Source organism: Lepidochelys kempii, chromosome 1, assembly GCF_965140265.1.
Source record: "Lepidochelys kempii isolate rLepKem1 chromosome 1, rLepKem1.hap2, whole genome shotgun sequence".
Lineage (NCBI taxonomy): Eukaryota > Metazoa > Chordata > Testudines > Cheloniidae > Lepidochelys > Lepidochelys kempii.
Genome location: NC_133256.1, coordinates 308,593,962 through 308,617,634, shown reverse-complemented (window position 1 = coordinate 308,617,634; position 23,673 = coordinate 308,593,962). Strand labels below are relative to the sequence as shown.

The 23,673-nt window shown below is 47.5% G+C and overlaps 1 protein-coding gene across 23 annotated transcripts in view; it reads left to right on the top strand.

Annotated features, from left to right (window-relative positions):
* The window catches only part of CADPS2 (calcium dependent secretion activator 2), a 585,486-nt gene that overhangs the window by 451,524 nt on the left and 110,289 nt on the right, over nucleotides 1–23,673 (top strand). For 18 of the 23 annotated variants that reach the window (XM_073328224.1, XM_073328216.1, XM_073328226.1 and 15 more), the window contains one exon: nucleotides 1,235–1,255. The exons of the other annotated variants lie outside the window; for them this stretch is intronic. In XM_073328224.1, coding sequence (XP_073184325.1) covers nucleotides 1,235–1,255 — 21 coding nt within the window. The remainder of the gene's footprint in view (nucleotides 1–1,234; nucleotides 1,256–23,673) is intronic. 23 annotated transcript variants of the gene reach the window in all.

The window sequence follows — 23,673 nt, the reverse complement described above, 5'->3', positions numbered from 1 at the left end:
TATATATATACAATTACATAACATCAAGAAGAAATTTTTTTTTAAAGAAAAAGAGAGTGTATACATGTCCTAACTCCCTATAGGCACCAAAACCTCATATGACACATACCTTGTCCAATAGCTTGAGTTGTGTCTCTTTAGGTTGGTAGCAATCCTGGTCTGTCTGCATGTACTGAAGTGGAGGTCTGGGTCCCCATAACAATTAGTATAACTATTTTTATTACTTGCTTACTCCCTGCATGGGACAGTGGGAAGCATCTAAGCATTATGTAACCTGTACAGCATTCAAGATAATGAATTGTAATGAACACTTTGGTATTGGAACTGTTTCCTGATCAATTAATATTTCCACAGTCAACAAACCAGATTCAGTTAGTCAAACATCAGTGTACTCCATGTGCTCTAGTGGCTATATTGGCTATGTATAAATCAATAACAATGAAGTACAGAATAAAGCCACAAAGATGGTTATCATAATAATAGTAACATACAGTATTCTTATTCTGTGTTTTAGTGTTTTTTCTCTCACCAATTTCCCAAGCACAATATGGGATGGATATGCAGTCTCAGTCATTGGGCATAAACCAGAAAGAGAACCGTTCCTAAAATATAGTCAGATGGGAGTAGCAAATCAACAAGGACTACATAGACACACACACGCATTACACCCTCTATGGGAAAAGTTAGGTGATCTGTGAAAACTCAAACAGGACAATCTGGGATTAAGAAATATCCTGTAGTATTTGACATGAAAATGTACTATACATTTAAATACATGCTGAAAATAGAAAATGCCATTATCAACAAAATTTCAACATGAGTTCAGCTTATTTTAATCCTCTTTCATTTCCCCTTTTTTCTACCTCTTTTCCCCACATATCTCTTCATTACCAAAGAAGGAGGTCTGTTCAGAATATCATTATTAATGTGATCTGTTTTCGGATGAATAGCATGTGATTGATTACTTTTTTTGAATTGCTTAATGATATTGAATTTTAAAGCGAATTTTTCAGCGCCTGGCCTGCTTTTTTTCTTAAACTGATTTATGGTTGTCAGGTTTTTATCTGAAGAGCAACAAATGTAGTTTTCTGAATGCATACAGAAAAGTCAGTCAAAAATTTTAAATTGACGAGCACTGAAATGCCTGATTTGATATTTGTTCTGCTTTGATGGGGTTAAATTAAGCGCTATATTTTTCTCTGATGGTGTCTTAATTTTTTTTCTTACACTTTAGCAACAGCAGAGAAGGATCCAGGTGATTACTGTTTGTGTCTATGCATGATCGTACCATTGCTTTCAGTGTATATTAAAGTTAATTTAGTTTATTAGTTTATTTAAACAATCCCAGCATTTTGACCAGAACACAATAAAATATTACAGTTAAAGTTGTGCTTGGAGTATAGTCCGTGCATTGTTTGCCTATAGTGAAACATGCATGTGATGTGTATTATTTATTAACAATCTAGATTATTGTAAAATTCTGTAATTTCTGGAGTTTGACATAGTTTTGAGGATCATATTTTCATCACATTCTTCAAACAGAACATTTTGTTTAATTTGAAAAATATACACAGAGGAATTCATTAACAGCTTCTTTGGGTTTTTTTAACTGACTGAATTTATAATTAAAGGGACATTGTCCAATTACTTGAGACCCAGGTTTTCGGAGTATAAGCTTTTGTGAAACATAATGGGCTAAATCCTGAATTTGGCCCTCTGTTTTTACTCAGGGTTTACTCCGTTGAAATTAATAGAAGATGTCCCGGGTAAGGACCTTAATGTTTGGCACCATGTAAATGGAATGCTTTCCAATAAAACTTCAAGAAATAGAGGGAAAGATTAGTGGCGAAAAATTGTGTAAATGCAAAATATTCTCTTACATTGTTTGCAGTTGAAACGTGACAATATCTTTCTAATGTATGAGAATCAGAAAGTCAAACTTCTTAAAAACTACAGTGAAATTGACTAGTTTATTTTCATTCGTCCACGTGAACTCTCTAGATACTGGTGTTTTCTGCAATGTCCATTACCACCCCAATGGGTGCATGGAGTCTTCTGCTTTCTGCTTTGCCCAGTTTGTTTGTTAGGCATATGCACGCGCACACACACTGCATGCCCTAAAAATGGTCAGATTGGATTAGTTTAATCTCCTTTCAAAGCTAGTTCCACACTCAAATGCTCTCAGTAAAATGGCTAAGACGCCTTATTTCTGTCTCACATTTCATTCGGATCTTTGTAAACTGCACAGTTACGGAGGAGAGCAGCTGTCTTGAGAGGCCAAGGATGAAGATGTGGTTGCTGATATACCTGGGTCCTGACCTATTGATGACTTTTAAGATCAGAACCAGGAACTTGAACTAGCAACAGAAATCTTGTTCAGTCACTCTCCTGTTGGGAAGGGGGGAAAGGCCATGATTATTACCTAGATAAAGTGGTGGAATAAAAATGTTTGTTAAATCTTCAGTGTTCATGCCTAGTCTAAAAATGAGGCTCAGTGCATGTCTGGCTAGGAGAATGGCGCTGCCAACTCTTGAAATTTTATCATGAATCTTGTGTATTCTGCATTTTTCTTAAAGGTCCAGCTCCTAGAATTATGCAGTTTTATTCTAATCCCAGTTTTCATTTTAAAAAAAAAAGTAAAATTTCTAGTGCTCATGGCTACAGAGAAAGGCTTGAGAATACGAACTATAAAGGCTCAAAACCACCAGAAGGGAAATAAAGAGAACCCAAAATGTGTAGTTTTTAAAAAAATAAAAAATGGTAAGCTAAATTCATGATTTTGGGGGGCCTCACTCATGGTTTTTTGAATATTTAGGGTGGGCAATATTGGGTGTGGGTTTGCCTATGAGAAAGACATGGCTACCATGAGGTACCAAAGAACCGATGCTATGGTAATCGTAGTTCTATTTATATGGACACTAATTTCCCCAGACATGATTAATCTTGGGGATTCTGGCAGCATGATGGACAGTGAGTCTGTCTGTTCCTCTAGGAGCTCAGGAGAGTCCTCCTCTGGACTGTAATCCCTTGGTATCTTAGGTTTCTTTGCCTTGCAGACCAAATGGAGGCATTCAACAAATTTTGTTTCTGGACTGGGGCATCTTCTGCATCTGAGACTGAAGTGGAACAAGACTGATGTTTTGCCTCCCTTTGTCTTTCACTATGTCCACATTGGTGCACGTATTCAAGTCCAGGACTGTGTACATGCTCACACATGCTTCCCAAACCCATTCCAAGTGTCTACATTATGCTGTGCTTCACATGGGTATAACGCTGTGTACACATGTATACAGATGTCCACACTGCTGCTGCTGTTACATGTCTCAAGAGACCAGGTCATAGATGGTCTGGCCTAATGGTCGGAGCAGGAGTCAGGCCTAATCGTTGGAGCTGAGGGTCAGAACCAGATTACTTGGATTCAAGAAAGGCAGAAGCAGGGCTGGTTCCCAGACAGGAGCGAGGCTGGGACAGGACTGGAACAAGGCAGGATCTAGGCTGGAATGAGGCTGGGTGCAGTGCAGGAGCAAGGCAGGAGCAGGGCTTGGAGTGAGCTGAGCACAGGGAGGCAGAGAATCTCCTGGCGTGTGCATTGAGCAGCCGCTCATCCTCTGCAGCTGTTGGGCTTAAGAACAAGCCAACTGACTGCCTTAGCCAATCAGGTGGTTCTGCTGTAGCCTAGCAGTGCTCATTGGCTGCCTGATGACTAGGCAAGTGCATCTGCAGCCCTCATTCCTGACAATATGACATTAGCACTACCATTTTGAGCAGTATCCTAGAGTTCTGTGTGTCACAGGGAGACACTCTTGGAACCACATTACTGTGTGCTGTTGGTACTGTCCCCTGCCTTCACACGTTGGCTGATGGCAGTTCCTGATCACGTTGCCCTTCACTGTTATTTCCTGTCAAACTGAGTGGAAGATATGCAGCAATGGGATGATGATTTTGGTTCTGCTCCTGCTCTGTATTGTGGGACAAATAGTTATGCAGTGGAGTAGGCCCTTGGTGAGATACTGGATGGAATTTGGGCAGAACTTTCTGGCAAGTTGAAGATGGCTGACCTTGAGAGTCATGAATGCTGGTATTACCATAGTGTGCCTTTGGGTGGACTGTCACTTCTGGTTCAGGAGAAGCAGCACCCTGCAGTGGAATCACATTGTTTTCGAAACCTGGGATGACCAGCAGTGGCTTCAAAACTTCCCAGTGAGGAAGCAGATTTTCATGGAACTATGTGAAGCACATGCACCAAACCTCCAGCACCAGAACACTTGATTCAGGAAAGCCACGCCGGTCCAGAAGTAGGTGGCTATCGCCCGGTGGAAACTGGCAACACCAGAAAGCCATGGGTCCATTGCAAACCACGTTGGGGCAGGAAAATCCACCACTGGGGTTGTGGTTGTTCAGGTTTGCAAGGCAATTAACACTGTGATCTACCCAGGGATGGTTGCCATTAAAAAAGTTCCAGAAATAATAGCCAGGTTTGAGAAAATGAAGTTTCCAAAGTCTGCATGGACCATTGGTGGCACCCACATCCCAATACTTTGCCCATCACAAGGGGCAAGTGAGTATGTGACCCAAAAAGGTTACTATTCACTCATTTTGGAAGGCTTGGTGGACCACAGAGGCAGATTCGTGGATACCAACATGGGAAACTCTGTAAAGGTTCATGAAACCAGGGTGCTGAGGCAATTAGGATTGTACTTCAAAAAAGGAAGAAGGGACTTTATATTGTTCTGCACAGTTTGTCTGTGCCCACTGTTATTTTGAGGGACCCTGCATAGCTACTTCTAACTTGGCTCATGAAACCATACCCTGACATCAGTGACTCTGGAAAAAGAGTATTCAGTTACAAGCTCAGTGGTTGAAAAATGATCACGGTATATGCATATGGTAGGCTGAAATCTTGTTGGCGATGCCTATATACCCACCTGGATGCCAGTTTGGCAAATCCTGCTTGTATAATTGTCGCTTGCTGTGCATGCCATAACATGTGTGAGGGTAAAGGGTAGTGCTTCCATTCCGAGTGCACTCAGGATGAATCTGGATTACAAACTGTGGATAGACAGTCGGATCCCACCCACATACATCTGGTTCTGGCTCCCAGCCAGGAAGGGAAATCAGGGATGACATATGTGCACACATCTTGAAACAACAGAGAGGCAGAGGATAACATTTGCCTGTGCCAAGGGACATGGTCACACCTTGTATAGCTGCTGGAAATGCAGATGAGGGAACATTGATACTTGTGGAACTACATAGCTTTGTAAAGGTTTTGTTCCCCTGTGGCAGATTTGGGGGATGGGCACTTGGCAAGGTTCAGGGACTCATAGAGGCTCATAATTCCACTCCTGGATTCTATGGAGGTGGTCTCTCTGTTAGGGGTTTTATGTGTCAGTGGATGGAGATGTCTTGGGAGTCCTGCAGGCTCCATGTTCTCCTTGTGGTCACTTGTCTTGAAAGAGGGTCCTCTGACTCAGCAGCACCCTGGGCAGCAACTGGAGGAAAAGGAAGTGGTGGTGGTGGTTCATGGACAGGTGCAGTGGCCCTGGTAGTAGGTGAACCCCAAACCCTTTCGGCCACCAGTTCTGGGAGCATCTCCATTAGGGCATGCTCCTGTTCTCTGTGGTGTGTCTTTTGCTCCATGAACTGGTTCATCCATGTCTCTTCCTGCTAAAGAGTCCTCTTCTCCCACGCTCTGAGGAATTCAAACTGCTCCTGGTTTCTCTTGTCCATCCTTATGAGCAACTCACCCAGAGCAACTCCTTCTGCCTCTGCTGTCTCTGGGGTGCTGCTTCTGCCCTCCTGGTGGAATGGTGTCCCTCGCGGGAGCTGAAGTTCCTGCCAGTTTAAAAAGAAGGATAGCATTTTTTTCCTTTGGAAGAAGCTGAAAAAAAACAACATAACATAACTTTGCTAAGGCCTCAATTTTGATATTTTTCAGCATTCCAGGAATGCAACTGTTAGACTATCCTTGGTTCTCAGGCAATGATTGCATCCTATGAGGAAGGAGCAGAGTATACTAATGGTGAGATACAAGTACTACTATTTTTTAGAATGTTAAATTTTCATAGAATCTCAAAGAGGGTGTAAGCGGGGGTGGGGGGAGGACACGACATTTCTGACCAGGGGTTTTGTTACTAGTTAGTAATTTCTGTTTTAAAGACTGGCTAACATTTGGAGAATATAACAGCTTTCAAGGTACAAGAAAAGCAAAGAGAGGTGGCTTTCCAGCCCTGAGAAGAGATCCAGCAGTCATTGCCAGAGATGTTTCTGCTAATGGTCACCCTGCTATATATTACTGAATGGGCAGCTGTGAAGGTGGACCAAGCAGATTTGCACTGCCATTGAACTTCAAGACCCAGCTGAAGGTTCTTCTACACCAGAAATTTGCTGAAATATGCTTACAGGAGTGGGAGGCAATTCAACCAGAAAAGGACTCTGTTCTCATCTAGCATATGACGTTTCCATGCAAACAGAAATATGAACAATGAACACTGTCCACCTACCTCCAACCCCCAGCATCACCAGAAGATCCTGCCCCTATGCCTGTCTATCAGTAAAATAGAGAAAGAAAGAAAGAAAGAAAGAAAGAAAGAAAGAAAGAAAGAAAGATGCCCCAACTTTATTTGGTTGCCTGAAGTTTCAGATCTAGGCAAGCCCCTTCCCTCTCCATTGCAAAGGGACACCGCACTGTGTTTATCCAACTGCCAGACTAGTTCCTCTCCCACCTGACTTGTGCAGCAGGGCTTGGTGTGGCAAGGGGCCAGACGCCAGAGACAGGGATGGGTAATTGTGTAATCTTCCAAGGGAGAAAGGACTTCTGTGAGTAACTTTTCCTCAGACAACCACTGTTCCCTTCCCCTTCCCGGACTTAAGCCTCCCTCCACCTCAGCCCTCACTCCTCCGTTCCGTGGGGCTCTTGTTTGTAAGGGGACAGTAATATTGGGGGAAGGGAGAGGCACTGAAATTGTAATCTTCCAAGGGACAAAGACAATTGGGACTAACTTTAGACAAACAACTATAAGTTTTTTACAGCTGTCCCATCCCCAGCCTGGACCTTTCTACCCTTCCACCTGACAACGGGGCGGGGAGGAACCTTCATAGATTGGGTAAGGGTCAGGAAGAAAAGGGTTCAGTGCATTGTGGGAATGGGGATAGAGGACTATTGAAACTTGAGACATAGTACACGCCCCTTAGCCCCATCCACAGTGCAAACTGGCATGGGTATGGGCTGTGCCACACCCCTCAGGTATGCTAGCTCACTCGCCCTGTGCTGGCCTTCAGACATTTGCTTCTGGGGTTTAGGTGTGGACGATAGGGGAGTTACAGTATGACTACAGGAATGGGCATGTGTACAGCCACTGTGTACCTTTTGTTTTGGGTTGTTCTGGAATCAGTCTTAGTTTGTGTTGTACTGAGTAGCCTGTTACGACTAGCTGGACTAGAACATGCTAGAAGTGTCATTAAACCACATCTCAGCGATGCAGACAAGTTTGGGTGTTCTGTCTAAAATCAGATGATGATTAGTGCTAGATTTATTGACAGCTGATCTCACATTCATCAGCAGATGGTTGTGTCTGCAATTTGGGAGGGAGGGAGTTCTTCAGGTTCCACTCTCTTGAAGGTTCCTTTTCTCCAACAACATAGCAGCACTCTTCGGTGCCTTATGGTCAGAGAGTTGGCAGTGTGGTCTGTGAAAGAGAAGTGTTTGTTTGACTAGTGGTCTGTGAAGGTGAGGGCATTTTCTGTGTGCATGTGTGCCTTTTAGTGTCTTTTTATTACATATATATACAGTACCTAGCACACCAGAACCTTGATCCTTGGAACCTTGAGGCACTACTGCAATATCAATTATTGATATTGATATTGATATCAACAGCAACAGTGTGGGGGTTCTCTTGGTGATGTTCCCAGGATGAGGTCACTTTCCATTTGAGAAGAAGGCTTAGATGGTGATGGAAAGCTGTGTGAAGATGACTCTGGCTGGGGCTCCCTCTTGATGCTAGTGATGGAGTGAGGAAGACAGCTGCTACGAAGTGGGCTTCCCAGTTCTCCCGTCCCTTGGGGAGGAGAAGTTTCTGTAGCGCGTAAATAAACCGCATACTGTTGGTGAAAATTAAATTGGATTTTAAAATTCTTTCCGTTTTTATCATGTACATTTCAGTTCTACATCCATGGTATGCCCAAAATTCCCATTGACTTCTGTGGAAATGTTGGGTTCCCAGGAAATGCAAGATCTTTTCTCCAAGTTTATTGTTACAAACAAGTAAGGACATCTGTGTGTGTGTGTGTGTGTGTGTGTGTGCGCGTGCACATTATATATTATACATATATCTATTTTATAACTATATATTATAACATACAATGCGTATGTGTGTACTGTGACAAAGTTCCTCCTCTACCTTGGTGGGTCTTGCGCTTATTGGCAGATTTGCTCGCCTTGGAGCTTCACGGCAGCCCTCAGCTTGGCCATTTTTCTGAACCCACAGTCCAGGTCGACGACTCCTGTGTCTGACCAGGAGTTAGGAGGTTTGGGGGGAACCCAGACCCGCCCTCTACTCCGGGTTCCAGCCCGGGGCCCTGTGGAATACAGCTGTCTAGAGTGCCTCCTGGAACAGCTGTGCAACAGCTACAACTCCCTGGGCTACTTCCCTATGGCCTCCTCCCAACACCTTCTTTATCCTCACCATAGGACCTTCCTCCTGGTGTCTCATAATGCTTGTACACCTCAGTCCTCCAACAGTCCACGTTCTTACTCTCAGCTCCTTGTGCCTCTTGCGCCCAGCTCCTCACACTCACACCACAAACTGAAGTGAGCTCCTTTTTAAAACCCAGGTGCCCTAATTAGCCTGCCTTAATTGATTCTAGCAGCTTCTTGATTGGCTGCAGGTGTTCTAATCAGCCTGTCTTAATTGTCTCCAGAAGGTTCCTTATTGTTCTGGAACCTTCCCTGTTAGGAAACGGAACGTCTTTTGCTTGCTCCTCAGCTATTTGCTTTCTGTTCTTTCCTAAAGCCCCCTGGCCCGGATTTTTCTTACTTTTTGCACCTGCCTTAGTCCCCCCCTGACCGGGCCAGACGCTTTTTTGTTTTTTCTTTTCATTTTTTGTGTTTTTTTTCCGTCTACGTCCTTCGCCAGCCACCCCCCCCCCCCCACGCCTGCTTTCGGGCGCAGCTATTTGCCTCAGCTGAGCCCCCGGAGGAGGGGGGGGAAGATTGCTGATTTTGCTGTCCGGAGGGGGGAGCCCCCAGACCCAGCCGTTTCGCCAGCAGCTCGGACCTTATAGCATTCTTAACATACCGGAGGACTTGGAACACAGCCAACACGGCCGGAGACGGAGATTTCATCGGACAGAAGAAATAATATAAATCATCGTGACGGAGGCCATAAGACTGAGTAACTTTCTGAATTATACTCTCGTGGGGGGGAGTTTGACTGTGATTACTTGCGTTTGTGGCGGCACAGGGGGTGTGGCGTGGAGACCCCCACCCCCGATCCATCGGTGCCCCTACCCCCCCATCGTTATTACAACTGTCACGGCCCCCCCGCAGTCTGTCCCTGCTGGCAATCTGCCATCTCCCTTCGGATCCAGCTGTTTGCTTTGAACTTTGCCTTCCGGACCGGACCTAACAACCGACCAACCGAGACTCTTTGGACAAACGTGTGTGGGTCTGCACCCCCCCCGGATTGCTTATCCTACAATTTGCCCCTTTTACTGGACCCCGATTTTGTTCCCTCCTTCCTCCCAGCCCCCCTCCCTCGGCATTTTTTCCCTTCCCGTCCGCAGCCAGCGGAGGGAGGGGCTATTCTGCCTTCTCCCCTCCCCCCTTCTCCTTCCGGTGTCTCCCTGTCTCTCCCTGCTCACAATGGCGGGGAACGAGAGGGGCGAGACTGCTTTATTAAAATTAGTTGTCCCTTCCCCACCACCACCCCTGCCCAACCCCCAAGGTCCCCCCCCTACTACTATTGTTAAGGTACTTGCCACCCCCCCTGCTGGGGCACCGGTAGCAGGAGGCACCAGGGTGATTGCTGCTGCTGCTGCTGCACCCACCACCCCCCCAGATTCTAGGAAACCCCCCCCCCCAGTTCGGAAGAAGGGCCAGGGCGGGTGGAAGGGAAAGGGCCCCGCTAAAACCACTGAGCCCTCCATGGCGGGAGCTGCCCCTACTGCTGCGGCCTCGTCATCAACCGTGGCGCCCCTCCCAGCGTTTCCCTCCACCAGCTCTGCGATTGTCCCTCCCCCGGCCCCCAGGACGTATGCCCGGGCGGCAGCGGGCTCCCCGCTGCCTGCCGCCTCGTCATCTCGCCCCCCCCCCTGCCTCCGCCACCATCACCAGCAGCCGAGGCCCTTTCCCCGCCTTGACCAGGAAGCACGGCGTCCGTTGCCTCCTGATGCCCGCCTCGCCCCACGTGGAGACATACGTGCAGGCATTGGCGAAGGTGGTAGGACCCACGGCTATTGTGGCGGCCTCCAAGATGTATGGGAAGGTCGTTTTCTTCTTAGCCTCGGAGGATGCCGCCCAGGAGGCGGTGGAGAGGGGCCTGACGGTAGGGGGGGTGTTTGTCCCCCTAGAACCGTTAGAAGACCTGGGCGTTCGCCTCGTCCTTACCTCCGTTCCTCCCTTCTTACCCAGTGCTGCCCTGTTACCCGCTCTTTCCACCCTGGGGAAACTTGTTTCTGTCATCAGCCCTCTCCCGTTGGGCTGCAAGGACCCCACCCTCCGTCACATTTTTTCGTTCTGCCGGCAAGTGCAGCTTCTACCACCGGCAGGGGCGCGTGACGGAGAGGCACTTGAGGGGTCCTTTCTAGTCCCCTACGAGGGAGCCCGCTATCGGGTCTTTTATTCTACCGGAGAGGCCCGGTGCTACCTCTGCCGCTCAGCGGGGCATGTCCACAGAGACTGCCCTTTGGCTCGGGGGGGAGGGGCACCCGAAACCCCCGAGACCCGGCAGGACATCGGCCCCGTTGCTGCCGACGCCCCTGGCTGCCCAGTACCTGAAACCAACCCTCCTCCTACTCGACCCATCGCTGCTCCCGTCCGGGCCCAAGAGATATCTTCCCTACAATGCCCGGGCGAGCAAGGGGTTTCCACCCTTGCTAGTACCAACCCAATAGAGCCCATGGAGGAGGGTGTGGCAAGGATATTATCAGGTATAAGAGAGGGCCCTCCCCAAGGAGAAGCCCCCGCCCCTTATGTTGCCCCACCGCTACCTCCCCGAACCCCTAAACCATCGCCTCCGCCCCCCGACACGACCCCTGCTAACCAACCCCCAGATGATGCTATGGAGGGCTGGACCCTAGTCCAGGGGAAGCGAGGCAAGCGGAAGGCTCGAGCTCCGCTGCATCCACCCGACGCGGAAGCCCCCCGGAAGACCAGGAAAGGAGGCACTGCTATCGAGCCTCCCGCCACGGCCGCGAGCGAGATCCATCCGCCGGTGTCGGGAGGGGAAGACGGACTGGCATTGGAGGGCAGAATCCCCCCTCCACGGGAAACCCTCCCCTCCGAGACTTCTGAGGACACCCCTTCTGCCTGGACGCTACCCGAACCCCCCGCAGACCCCGAGGCGGCCGTTGAGGCGGACCCTAGAGGAGAGGCCCCCGGGGTGGCAGGAGTTGGCCTCTCCTCCGTGTATGCGGAGATTGAGGCCCTAGATTTGACCCCGGTCACCCAGGGAGGGGATGATTTGCTGCCGGCTGGCCTCGAGCTGGGCAGCCTTACCCCAGCCTCCCTTTCCCCATGCTCCCTCCCCCTTTTTGCCTTTCCGGGTGAGCACCCTGCAGAAGGCGGTCCACCACCTGATGCCGTGACCGCTAAAACCACCATGGAGCCAGCACCTAGCATTCTTGGGAGCCCCTCCCCTTCCCCCTTAACCCTTGACTCTGCTCAGGAGGCACTTTCCTTTAGCTGCTCGCCTCCTGCACCCCAGAGCCTTACCCCTGCCCCTGCCCCCACCCCTGCCCCTGCCCAAGGTCCCTCCTCCTGCAATGTTAATGCCGCCCCTGGGGTTATTTCCTTTCCGCCTTTTGCAGACTCCCCCCAGGGAGCAGTCTTTGCACTTTCTAGTCGCGACCCGTTAGGAGTGGCAATTTTTCCCCTGCCATCCCCCTCCACCCCAAGGCGTGAAGTGAATTTAATAACCCCAGCCTGTCAGACGCCCCGTTGGTGGTCCGCACCCTGTCTACCTGCCTTAGCGGACCACGAGGCTGTATTAAGAGGCCCATCAGGGAATACCTTGGGAATTGTAACCCCACCCCCCCATGAGCTGCGGCATGCGCTACGGAAGTTCCTAGAGCACTCCCGTGGCGCCCGCGATAGGGCACAGCTGGCTCTTCGGCTATGGGGGGACTTTGATCAACTCCTCCAGGCCACAAAGGCCCTTATAAAGGAGGGCAGGGGGCAAGGAAAGCGCGGTGCTGCGGCCTACGAGCGAGCCCGCAGCTTCCGCAGCGATCTACTCACCTACGGGATGGGTCATGGGTTGCTGTGCAACCCGCCGGGGGCCCTGAACCCCCCCGCCAATACGAGACCCCCACCCCCCCAGCCCTCCATATGACGCCTCTTATTATTGCGACCCTGAATACCAGGGGCTGTAGGATGGCTCTCCGCAGGTCCCAGGTGCTCTCTTACCTTCGGGAGGGGAGGTACTCTGTAGTTTTCCTGCAGGAGACCCATACAGACCCGGCCGCCGAGGACAGGTGGCGGCTGGAGTGGGGGGACGGGGTATACTTTAGCCACTTTGCGACCTGGCAGGCTGGAGTGGCAACCCTATTCTCCCCCAACCTACGGCCTGAGGTGCTAGGGGTCAATGAGGCCGTGCCGGGCCACGTGCTGCACCTTCGAGTCCGTATGGAGGGGCTCGTGGTTAATTTTGTTAACATCTATGCCCCGCAAATGAGCTCCAGGCGGCCACAATTTTATCAGCAGGTGTCCGACTTTCTCGGCACCCTGGATTCGCACGAGTGCCTGGTCCTGGGAGGGGACTTTAACACCACCCTCGAGGAACGGGACCGCTCAGGGGCCGAACCGAGTCCGGCCGCTGCGAATATTCTCCAAGGGATAGTTGACCATCATTCCCTAGTGGACATCTGGCGTGACCATCACCCAGATGACACCTCCACGTTTACCTTCGTCCGGGTGGAGGCCCATCGGTCACACCACTCTCGGTTGGACCGTATTTACTTATCCCGTTTCCATCTTTCACAGGCCCACTCCTCCGCCATTCGGCCGGCCCCATTCTCCGATCATCATTTAGTCGCTGTAACGGTTTCCCTCCGTGCAGAGAGACCGGGGCCGGCCTATTGGCACTTTAATAACAGCCTGTTGGAGGACGAGAGCTTTGTGATGTCCTTCCGGGAGTTTTGGTTGGCCTGGCGAGAGCAGTGGCGTGCCTTTCCCTCGGTGCGGCGATGGTGGGATCTCGGGAAGGTGCGCGCCAAGCTCTTCTGCCGTGACTACACTCGGGGCACCAGCCGACGGCGAAATGCGGCGATAGAGCAGCTGGAACGGGAGGTCTTAGAGATGGAGAGGCACCTGGCCGCCGATCCCGAGGACCCGTCCCTCTGCGGAGCGTGCCGGGAGAAGCGGGAGGAGCTCCGGGCCCTTGAGGACCACCGGGCCCGAGGTGCCTTCGTTCGATCCCGCATCCGCCTCCTTCGGGAGATGGACCGCGGCTCCCGCTTCTTCTATGCCCTGGAGAAAACGAGGGGGGCCAAGAAACACGTCACCTGCCTTCTTGCGGAAGACGGCACCCCCCTCACGGGTCCGGAGGAGATGTGTGGGAGGGCCCGTGACTTCTACACAAGCCTTTTCTCCCCGGACCCGACCGATCCTGACGCTTGCGAGGTGCTCTGGGAGGAACTCCCCACGGTCAGCGTGGGCGACCGAGACCGACTAGAGCTGCCTCTCACCCTGGCCGAGTTCTCGGAAGCCCTCCGTCGCATGCCCACCAATAAATCTCCGGGCATGGACGGGCTGACCGTGGAGTTTTACCGCGCGTTCTGGGACATTCTCGGCCCAGACCTAGTCACCGTCTGGGCTGAGTCCTTGCAGAGCGGGGTCCTCCCTCTGTCATGCAGGCGAGCGGTGCTCGCTTTGCTGCCGAAGAAGGGGGACCTCCGCGATTTACGAAATTGGCGTCCCGTCTCACTCCTTAGCACGGATTACAAAATCGTAGCGAAAGCAATCTCGCTGCGGCTAGGGTCCGTGATGGCGGACGTGGTCCACCCAGACCAGACCTATACTGTCCCGGGTCGCAGCATTTTTGACAACCTCTTTCTCGTCCGAGACCTTTTGGAACTCGGGCGGAGAGATGGTCTATCGTTCGCCCTCCTGTCTCTTGATCAGGAGAAGGCGTTTGATAGAGTAGACCATGGGTACCTCCTGAGCACTCTGCAGGCGTTTGGATTTGGACCTCAGTTTGTGAGTTTTCTCCGGGTGCTGTATGCCTCCGCGGAGTGTTTGGTTAGGCTCAACTGGACCCTGACTGAACCGGTCAGCTTCGGGCGAGGAGTGCGGCAGGGGTGCCCCCTCTCGGGCCAGTTGTATGCTCTGGCGATCGAGCCTTTCCTCTGTCTCCTCCGCAGGAGGATGACAGGGTTGGTGCTGCGGGAGCCGGAGCTGCGGCTGGTCCTGTCGGCGTACGCCGATGACGTACTTCTCGTGGTCCAGGACCCGGGCGACTTGGCGCGAGTGGAGGCATGCCAAGCCATCTATTCGGCAGCCTCCTCCGCCCGAGTCAACTGGGTCAAGAGCTCTGGCTTGGCGGTGGGGGACTGGCGGCAGGTGAGCTCCCTCCCACCCGCACTTCAGACCATCCGGTGGAGTGCGGGTCCACTGCTCTATCTCGGCGTTTACCTTTCCGCCACGCATCCTTCCCCGCCGGAGAACTGGCAAAATTTAGAGGGCGGGGTGATAGAGCGGATCCGGAGATGGACGAGGCTTCTTCGATGTCTCTCCCTCCGAGGGAGAGCACTGGTGCTTAACCAACTAGTCCTGTCCACGCTCTGGTACCGGCTCAACACCCTGGCCCCGGCCCCGGGTTTCCTGACCCATCTCCGGAGATTGATTCTAGAGTTCTTTTGGTCAGGAATGCACTGGGCCCCTGTTGGAGTTCTTCATCTACCCCTGAAGGAAGGAGGGCAGGGCCTGAAGTGTCTGTACACTCAGGTCCGCGTCTTCCGCCTCCAGGCCCTGCAGAGGCTCTTTTATAGTGCAAGTAGTTCGGCGTGGAGCATACTGGCGCACGCCTTCCTGCGCCGTTTCCAAGGGTTTCGATATGACCGGCAGCTCTTTTATCTTTCTCCGAGGGGTTTTCCGCGAGACCTCTCCGGGCTGCCGGTCTTCTACCAGGACCTCCTCCGGACCTGGAAATTGTTTCTAACAACTAGGTCCGTGGCGGCCACCGTGGGGGCAGATCTCCTCACGGAGCCCCTGCTACACAACCCCCAGCTCCGTGTGCAGGTGGCGGAGTCCCGCTTGGTGCGCCAGAGGTTGGTTCTGGCGGAAGTCACGAGGGTCGGAGACCTCCTGAACTACGGCCGGAGAGACTGGCTGGATCCCCTGATGCTCGCTCGGCGCATGGGGCTCTCCAGCCTTCGTACCCCCCGGCGCGTGCTTCAGGAGGTGAAGGCCGCCTTGACCCCCGCTGCTCGGGCTTATGTTAGCCGAGCCTTGTGCGAGGGCGCACCCCGCCCATCCCTTACCCCGGGCCCGCCGGACCTTTCCATCGGGCCCCCACCCCGTAGATCCCAACAAACCCCTCACCCTTTCACTGCAAGCCGGCTGCACGAACTGCAGCCGGTTAGCTTTCAAATTGCTCCACGGAAATACTTATATACACTTACGCTTCACACCCTTCACGCCCACACCCTGGTGTCCCGCCCCGATACAAAGTGGCGGGATCTCCTGCCACCTTTGGAGGGTGAGCAACCTCGGTGGGCCAGCCTGTATTCCACCCTGGTCCCAAGGCCCGTCGGGGACATCAGTTGGCGGCTCCTTCACGGAGCTGTGAGCACGGGCGTGTTTTTGACACGGTTTACCCCCATTCCGGACACTTGTCCTTTTTGTAATGTGAGGGAAACCCTGGCGCACGTGTATTTAGAGTGTGCCAGATTGCAGCCCCTTTTTCGGCTCCTCACAAATATTTTATTACGCTTCTGGCTTCATTTTTCCCCCCACCTTTTTATCTATACACTTCCCATTCGTGGCCCCACAAAGTCGCGGGATCTTCTGGTCAACCTCCTCCTAGCTTTGGCTAAAACAGCCATTTATAAAACCAGAGAGAGGAGGTTGGCCCATGAAGCGTCCTGCGATTGTGGGGCCGTTTTTCGATCCTCAGTACACTCACGTATCCGGGCGGAGTTCCTCTGGGCGGCGTCCACCGACTCCCTTGAAGCCTTCGAGGAGCGGTGGGCGCTGTCTGGGGTTCTCTGCTCGGTGACCCCGTCCGGTTCCCTCCGCCTGACCCTTTGACTGAGGGGCAGAGCGAGAGACGCCAGCCCCAGCCGTTGCCGCTGTGGATACCATCATTCCTGTCATCTAGGAGGGGTCTTATAATACATGGGTGTCTACCCCCCCCCCCCTAACCTGCCCACCCCGCAGCCGTGCCCATCTTACCGGGCACTCTCAGGAGGGGGAGGATCGGTGACACTGGGCGCGGCACTGGGTAACTCGAGGGGGTGGAAGACCACGAGTGTCGAGGAAGCCCCCCCGCTCTAGGCCACCAGGTAACTCAGGAGGGTGGAAGACCACGAGTGTCGAGGAAGCCCCCCCGCTCTGGGCCCAGGCTAGCCTGAACACTTCTCCCTCCTGAAAGCTGCTGTGTTATACCTTCTGATTGCGTTGTTTTGTTGCATAGTTGTTTTGTTTCCTTTGGTAATTCTGTAAGCGTTACCAATAAATTTTCTTTCTGTTTCAAATAAAAAAAAAAAAAAAAAAAAAACCTTCCCTGTTACCTTACCCAGGAAAAAGGGACCTACTTAGCCTGTGGCTAATATATCTGCCTTCTATTACTCTCCTATAGCCATCTGGCCCGACCCTGTAACAGTACACACACACACGTACAAAGATTTCCTTACCTCTTTGTAACAACAACTTATGTATATATAAACTAATATATAAAATATATGTACTGTTATTACTGACAAACTGATTTCTAATTTTAAGTGAGGAATATAGAAAAATAGTACAAATGATTAAAAGAACTGAGCATCCTGTAGCACTCTAGCAGTGGTGACAAGTTATGCATAGTAGTTATATGATTAGAATGTGTTTATAGAGTGAATCCTTACGCCTTTGATTTACTTCTCTTTGCTGTACACCATTATGGTGTATGTTATTTGTTTTAAAGCCATATTTTCTTATGTGCACCAGACACTTACTGCTCTGACTTCTTATTCCTGCAAATCATTGATAAGAGCGATGTAAAATGATGACACGAAGGGAATGGAGAATAGTACAGGAATTGACTGAAACTATATGGTGTGTTTATTTCGTCATTATTTTTCTGTTTATCCCTCACTTTGGTTTTTTTGCACACTTTAAAATAAGTCCATTATCATCCAGCTAAGTCTTAGAGGATAGTGAATCTGTTCTTTGGATGCACTGGCAAATGAATATATTGTGGAATGAATATGAATAAAGCCCTTTGCTCACAGTGAAAAAAGAGTGATGCACAATGTTAGTAAGATCAATATTTTATTTTTCTGTTATATTTATAATTTAAATGCATAATTAAATTCACTTTTTTACAAAAAGGGTAGCTGTAAATAAATTGGACAATTTACAGGAATTGGTAAAATGACAATAAATACATTGTGATGAAAAAGCTTTTTGGATCCTGTGATCCACTTTTATCCAATGAAAATCACGAAAGGTCCTGAACAAGATGCAAATACTAAAGGATCTTGCATGTCTTCAATTCTAGATAGATGAATAGGCCCTGCACCTATTGTAGTGAATGACCAAACTGCTGTTCCCTTTGATGAAAACATGACTGGACCCATAATGTGTATTGGATTTATCCATAACATTGTATTTGACATAGTAGCTGAAGACAAGGGAAGAATATTTCTTAGTGATTATCGCTGACTTCTTAACTTATGCAACAGATTATACAGAGGTGAACATGCAAATTCTTTGTGTTATGAGAATCTTTTCTCAGCAGTGTGGTTGCCAGGTTCCCAGGTCTAACCCCCAAGTGCTCTCATTTTCACAGTGTCTCAGCTGAACTAAATTCAGAGTGTTTTCCCAGAAGACAGTAGTTAGGTTTTTGTTTTTTGTTTTGTTTTGTCTTTTTAATGGAAGATGTGGTGTAAGCTGAATTTACATAGACAGGATTTGTTTGCAGTCTGGATGATATTTTGCTTAGCATTCCTATATAGTTATAGGAATAGTTATATATATAAAACCCTGTCTGAATAAAAATGAACATTAATAATAGCCAACACACCAGATAACTTACTTATACCCTATGCCATTCTTTACAGCATGGGCTGCTGAAATTCTCAAAGCTGCAGATATTCTGTTCAGGCAGTATAATTACCATATTATAGTGAAAATAGCAGCAACCTCCATATTAAGGCTTTCTAACACTTCCCATTATAATTTTTTCTTCCAACAATTTTTAAGAGCTCTAATGCCTCCATGGTTTGCAGCAGAGACTTGACATTTTGCGGAGAGATGGTCCTGGAATCAAACACACATTTTGCCATTCCCATGAAAATGTCATGTTTCTGCAGAAGCAGCCTTAATTCTGGCATATCCTAACTTTTGAGTACTTGACTTTTTGCAACCTTAAAAACATTCTTCTAATGTAGTTTTTTTTGTATATAAATGTATATTTCTGAGGTAATTTTATGAATTAAGTCATATTAATAACCAGTAATATTTGGTGTATAACTTGATATACATTCTCTCTTTGTGTAGTAATAAACATATCTCTTTGATTAAGGTCTGAGGTATTTTTCAGATGAGTTTACTGTACTAGTTCGTAAACAGGGAGCTCATTCCAATGAACAGCGTGTAGAAATGTGCACTTCATCATCACCTTTTTCCTCCCTTTCAACCTCCATGCTGCTTAGGAAGAAGATGACCCTACTCACACACAATGAATAATGTTTCATTTACATTGTACTTATAATAAAGCAACCATTCATCACTTACCCCATTTATTCTCCCTCCTCGGAAATGAATATTTTTGCCCATAAAGTTATTTAAAACAGGACTAGATTAGGGGTAATAAACTCTACCTCCTAAACCACAGCTGCTCTTACTGACTCAGAGGCTGGATAGGAGCTTTTAATGTTAATTTTGTAAATAAATTACTCACTATTGGGAGTTGGGGAGGCTTAGTCTTTCTTATGAGTGCTACAGAGGTTGAGGATGTGGTACTAAGTTTCAAATGGTTGGGAAGCTGAAGGTGCCATATTTGTTGTGCGTATATGGATGTTTCTTGAGGGTGCAGGAGCCAATCAGATTGCAGAGATTTCCATGAAGTCTAGTTCTTTTATTTATTATATAAATTGGATCCTTTCTGCCAGTCGGATACCATTGTGATGGATGGGCTATAAGAACCTGAAGAGAATAAACTAGAAGAAAATCTTACCAAAGGCTCTGCAACTGTTCAAAAACATACCATATATAGCATGCACATATTATTCTTCAGCCAGTCAAAGTGCTGAGGTCTGAAGTAAGTGTGAACCCCATGCTACTGTGGGTTAGTAATAGAACAGCCTGTGTCTGCTTAATTTGAAATAAATTCACAGGTAATATATCATTAGAAACAAGTTTTCTAAAGGAAAGGAAACATGTAAATGCCCTCAAAGCTCACAAGGATCTATCTGAAGAAAAACAAGAACACTACAAACATTATTGAAATTGAGGAGGCAAGTAGAGAGTCACTTGTACGTGTGGTGAGAGGGCTTCATGGTGAGTTAAAGCTGTCAGTGCATGTTCATTGCACTGAATGAACAAAGAAAAATCAGTGACCTGCACAATCACATAACATCATGTTGTTGGACTCTTATTACTATGCAACTAAATGAAAATCAAATAAGAACATAAGAAAACACCCTCGTCCTCAGCTTATTCATATGGATCTAATCTTTGCTATGTTTATTTACATAGGGATTTATTCTATTGAAGTAAAATATTCTGCAGCCACCAGTGGAACAGTGTAGGTATTGCCAACCTCAAACATTCAGAATTGGCTTAAAAATTATGGGATTTTTTAAAATAATACATTTTGTATTCTTTTTTATTTGCCTTCCAGTTTTTGGATCTTCAGAGTTCACGTTTTGAAGCTTTTTCTCCAAAGTCATGAGTCCTAGGAACTTTTTTTTAATTGAGAGCTGAGATCCTCATGATTTGCATGTGACTCCAGGAACTGGGGCTCTAAAGAAATAATGATGATTAAGTTTTTAGTAGAATGTTTTAAGATCCTTGATTTACAAAACCCATTTAACTCTTAAGTAACAGTTATGGAATCATTGGTTAAAGCTCCCTAGTTAAGGTTGAGTTCCATTTTTCCTTAAAGCAGGAATTCATCCTCTTTTTTTTTGGTAAGGAAAATGTAGTGTATCCTTCTTAGATGAATAGTCCTTACTCTTTCAGTACAGAATTAATTTTCTGAGAATTTACAAGAAAGGCCATTAATTAGTTTGAGTTAAAACTAATTTAAAATTGGGTCCTTTAAGAAATTAGCATCTACAGCAGTTTTTACTTGGTTCCAAATGATCTTAACAATTAAATAACAGAGACACTTCAAACTTTCCAGATAGTTAAAATGAAATGAAGTCTTTTGAATAAACTATCTTTGAAGAAATTGGGCTGAAACTAAGCTAAGATGTTAATGATTGTGATGTCTAATTCTATAGGCTACAGACAGGCTCAGGTAACTCTTAAATGCACACATTGTGACATCACAGGTAACCCAAACACTTGTCATCTTTCCTACATGTGGATGCACAGTTCTGTTGGTTGTAGTGATTCAGAGAGAGAGACTGGATACATGAGTGAAGAGTTCTCATTGGTAGATGATTTGGCCTGGCTGTCACTGGTTCATAAAGATTCTGTGGCTGCATAATAGCTTGGGCATCAGTGCTTCAAAGGCTCCCCGTGGCACTGCTGTCATGGCTCCGCTGTTCACTGATGCAACACAATCAGGAGAACAGAGGAAGAATCACAAGGGGAGCCCTTCACGTAGTTCCAGTCTCACTAACACAGCTCTCTAAAGTAGTGAGTCAATTGCGTATGAGATTCACCAGTCTGTTTCAGCTGCTCTGGCAATGCAAAGCAGCTGTAAACCAATCTTAAGTGGACAGTGGGCTCTGGCAACCTTGTGCTGCTCTAATATACCAGTGAATCTACCCTTAAAAGTTATTTATAAAAATAGATTTAAGGTGGAGAATCCATGTCAGCAAATTGTTAGATATATTGCATGGTAATGTTATTTTGGGGGGTTAGAATTTTTAGTATTTGTGGATGGTATTTTTATTCATTTTTAAAAACTAAGGATATTCCTAGACAAAAAACTATGTGAAGATGTAGTTAAGTTTGAGAGCACATACCACTGACTTATGGAAAGAAATACACAGCTAAGGTTCCCAAAATAACCTTAACTCTGCCCTGTAGGGACATCATGCAATAAACATACAATTGTTTTATATCTTGCAGTACCAGATTAGATAAAACTGATTTTAACAATATTTTAGTTTTTTTCATATTTCCTGCCTCCCCTTTCTTCCCCTTCTGCCCCCCCCATTTGGCATCACTGCAAGACAGACTTAAGGTCATTTGGGTGCATTTCATATCCTGATATGTTTGGATTTATTTTAAGTGTAACTTTAACTCTGAATTTCTTGAGTTTAATGCATGGGTTTTGGGATAATTAAAAATTCCTGTAATGTTCTTCACCCTTAAATTATTGATATATACTCTCAACTTTAACTCCATACCATAGTTTTTTGTTAGGGAATATTATGTCTCTCCAACAAGGTTTTATAGTGTTGTGTAACAATGGACAAGTTATTTTCTCCATCTCTTCCTCTTTTTCCCACCCTGCCCTTTCTGTCGTGTATTTAAATTGTAAGCTCTTCAGGGCAAGGACTGTTTCATACTATTTGTTTGTACAGGGCCTAACACCATGCGTCCCCAGTCTTGGCTGTGACTTCAAGATCACTTCTATAAAATACAAAATAAATATCTGTTGCTTGGTCTTCATCTGTCTGAGGTGTCACATACTGTTTATCTTATGAATTAGTTAGTTGCTTTGTTAAATTATTCCTTTTCATTGAAAACTATAGGAGGAAAAACAAATTCATGTAGCTTAAGATATCCCCTTTTAATACAGTATAATTTTTTTGACAGTAGGTGGAGGTAGGGGCTGCCAGACACAGACAGACTGCTTTTTAAGTAGGCACATCCCAGCCTAGTATGAGTCAGGGGTAATGCTGGCGAAAGGAACCCATCTTAGAGTTTTGTATTGCCACTTATCACTGTACTATCTGAGTGTGACTCCCAGTTCCCTGCCTCAATCAACAAACCTTACTCCCTTCTCTTGTGATCTAGTGGCATTCCATGGAGTTCAAATCCTTTGAGACTTTTCACTCCTAAAGACATCCTGATACATACATCTGCAAAACATATAAAAAGAAAAAAACAGAGAAAATAATGTAAAATGATACATTATGGAATATAATCTTTGTCATGGCTGCTTTATGGACAAAAACAGCCCTCCAGATGATTGAAATAACTTTTTTTTTTTACATTAAATAACTTCTGATATAAACTAAGCATTTTCTTCCCCTAAGGTGGTAATGAAACACACACATGAAAATCCTCTTGAAGAAGCCCATTAAACAGGCAAACACTACTTGGAAGAGGTTCTCTTCTAGGTTCAACAAGGACAAGTGCAAAGCCCTACACTAGGAAGGAAGAATCTCATGCACCGCTACAGCCTGGGGACCAACTGGCTAAGCAGCAGTTCTGCAGAAAAGGACTTGGGGATTACAGTGGACGAGAAGCTGGATATGAGTCAGCACTGTGCCCTTGTTGCCAAGAAGGCCAACGGCATATTGGGCTGTATTTGTAGGAGCATTGCCAGCAGATCGAGGGAAGTGATTATTCCCCTCTATTTGGCACTGGTGAGGCCACACCTGGAGTACTGCATCCAGTTTTGTTCCCCACACTACAGAAGGGATGTGGACAAATTAGAGAGTTCAGTGGAGGGCAGCGAAAATGACTAGGGGGCTGGGGCACATGACTTACGAGGAGAGGCTGAGGGAACTGGGCTTATTTAGTCTGCAGAAGAGAAGAGTGATGGGGGATTTGATAGCAGCCTTTAACTACCTGAAGGGGAGTTCCAAAGAGGATGGAGCTAGGCTGTTCACGGTGGTGGTAGATGACAGAACAAGAAGCAATGGTCTCAAGTTGCAGTGGGGGAGGTCTAGGTTGGATATTAGGAAACACTGTTTCACTAGGAGGGTGGTGAAGTACTGGAATGGGTTACCTAGGGAGGTGGTGGAATCTCCATCCTTAGAGGTTTTTAAGGCCCGGCTTGACAAAGCCTTGGCTGGGATGATTTAATTGGTGTTGGTCCTGCTTTGAGCAGGGAATTGGACTAGATGACCTCCTGAGGTCTCTTCCAACCCTAATATTCTATGATTCTATGAGGCGAG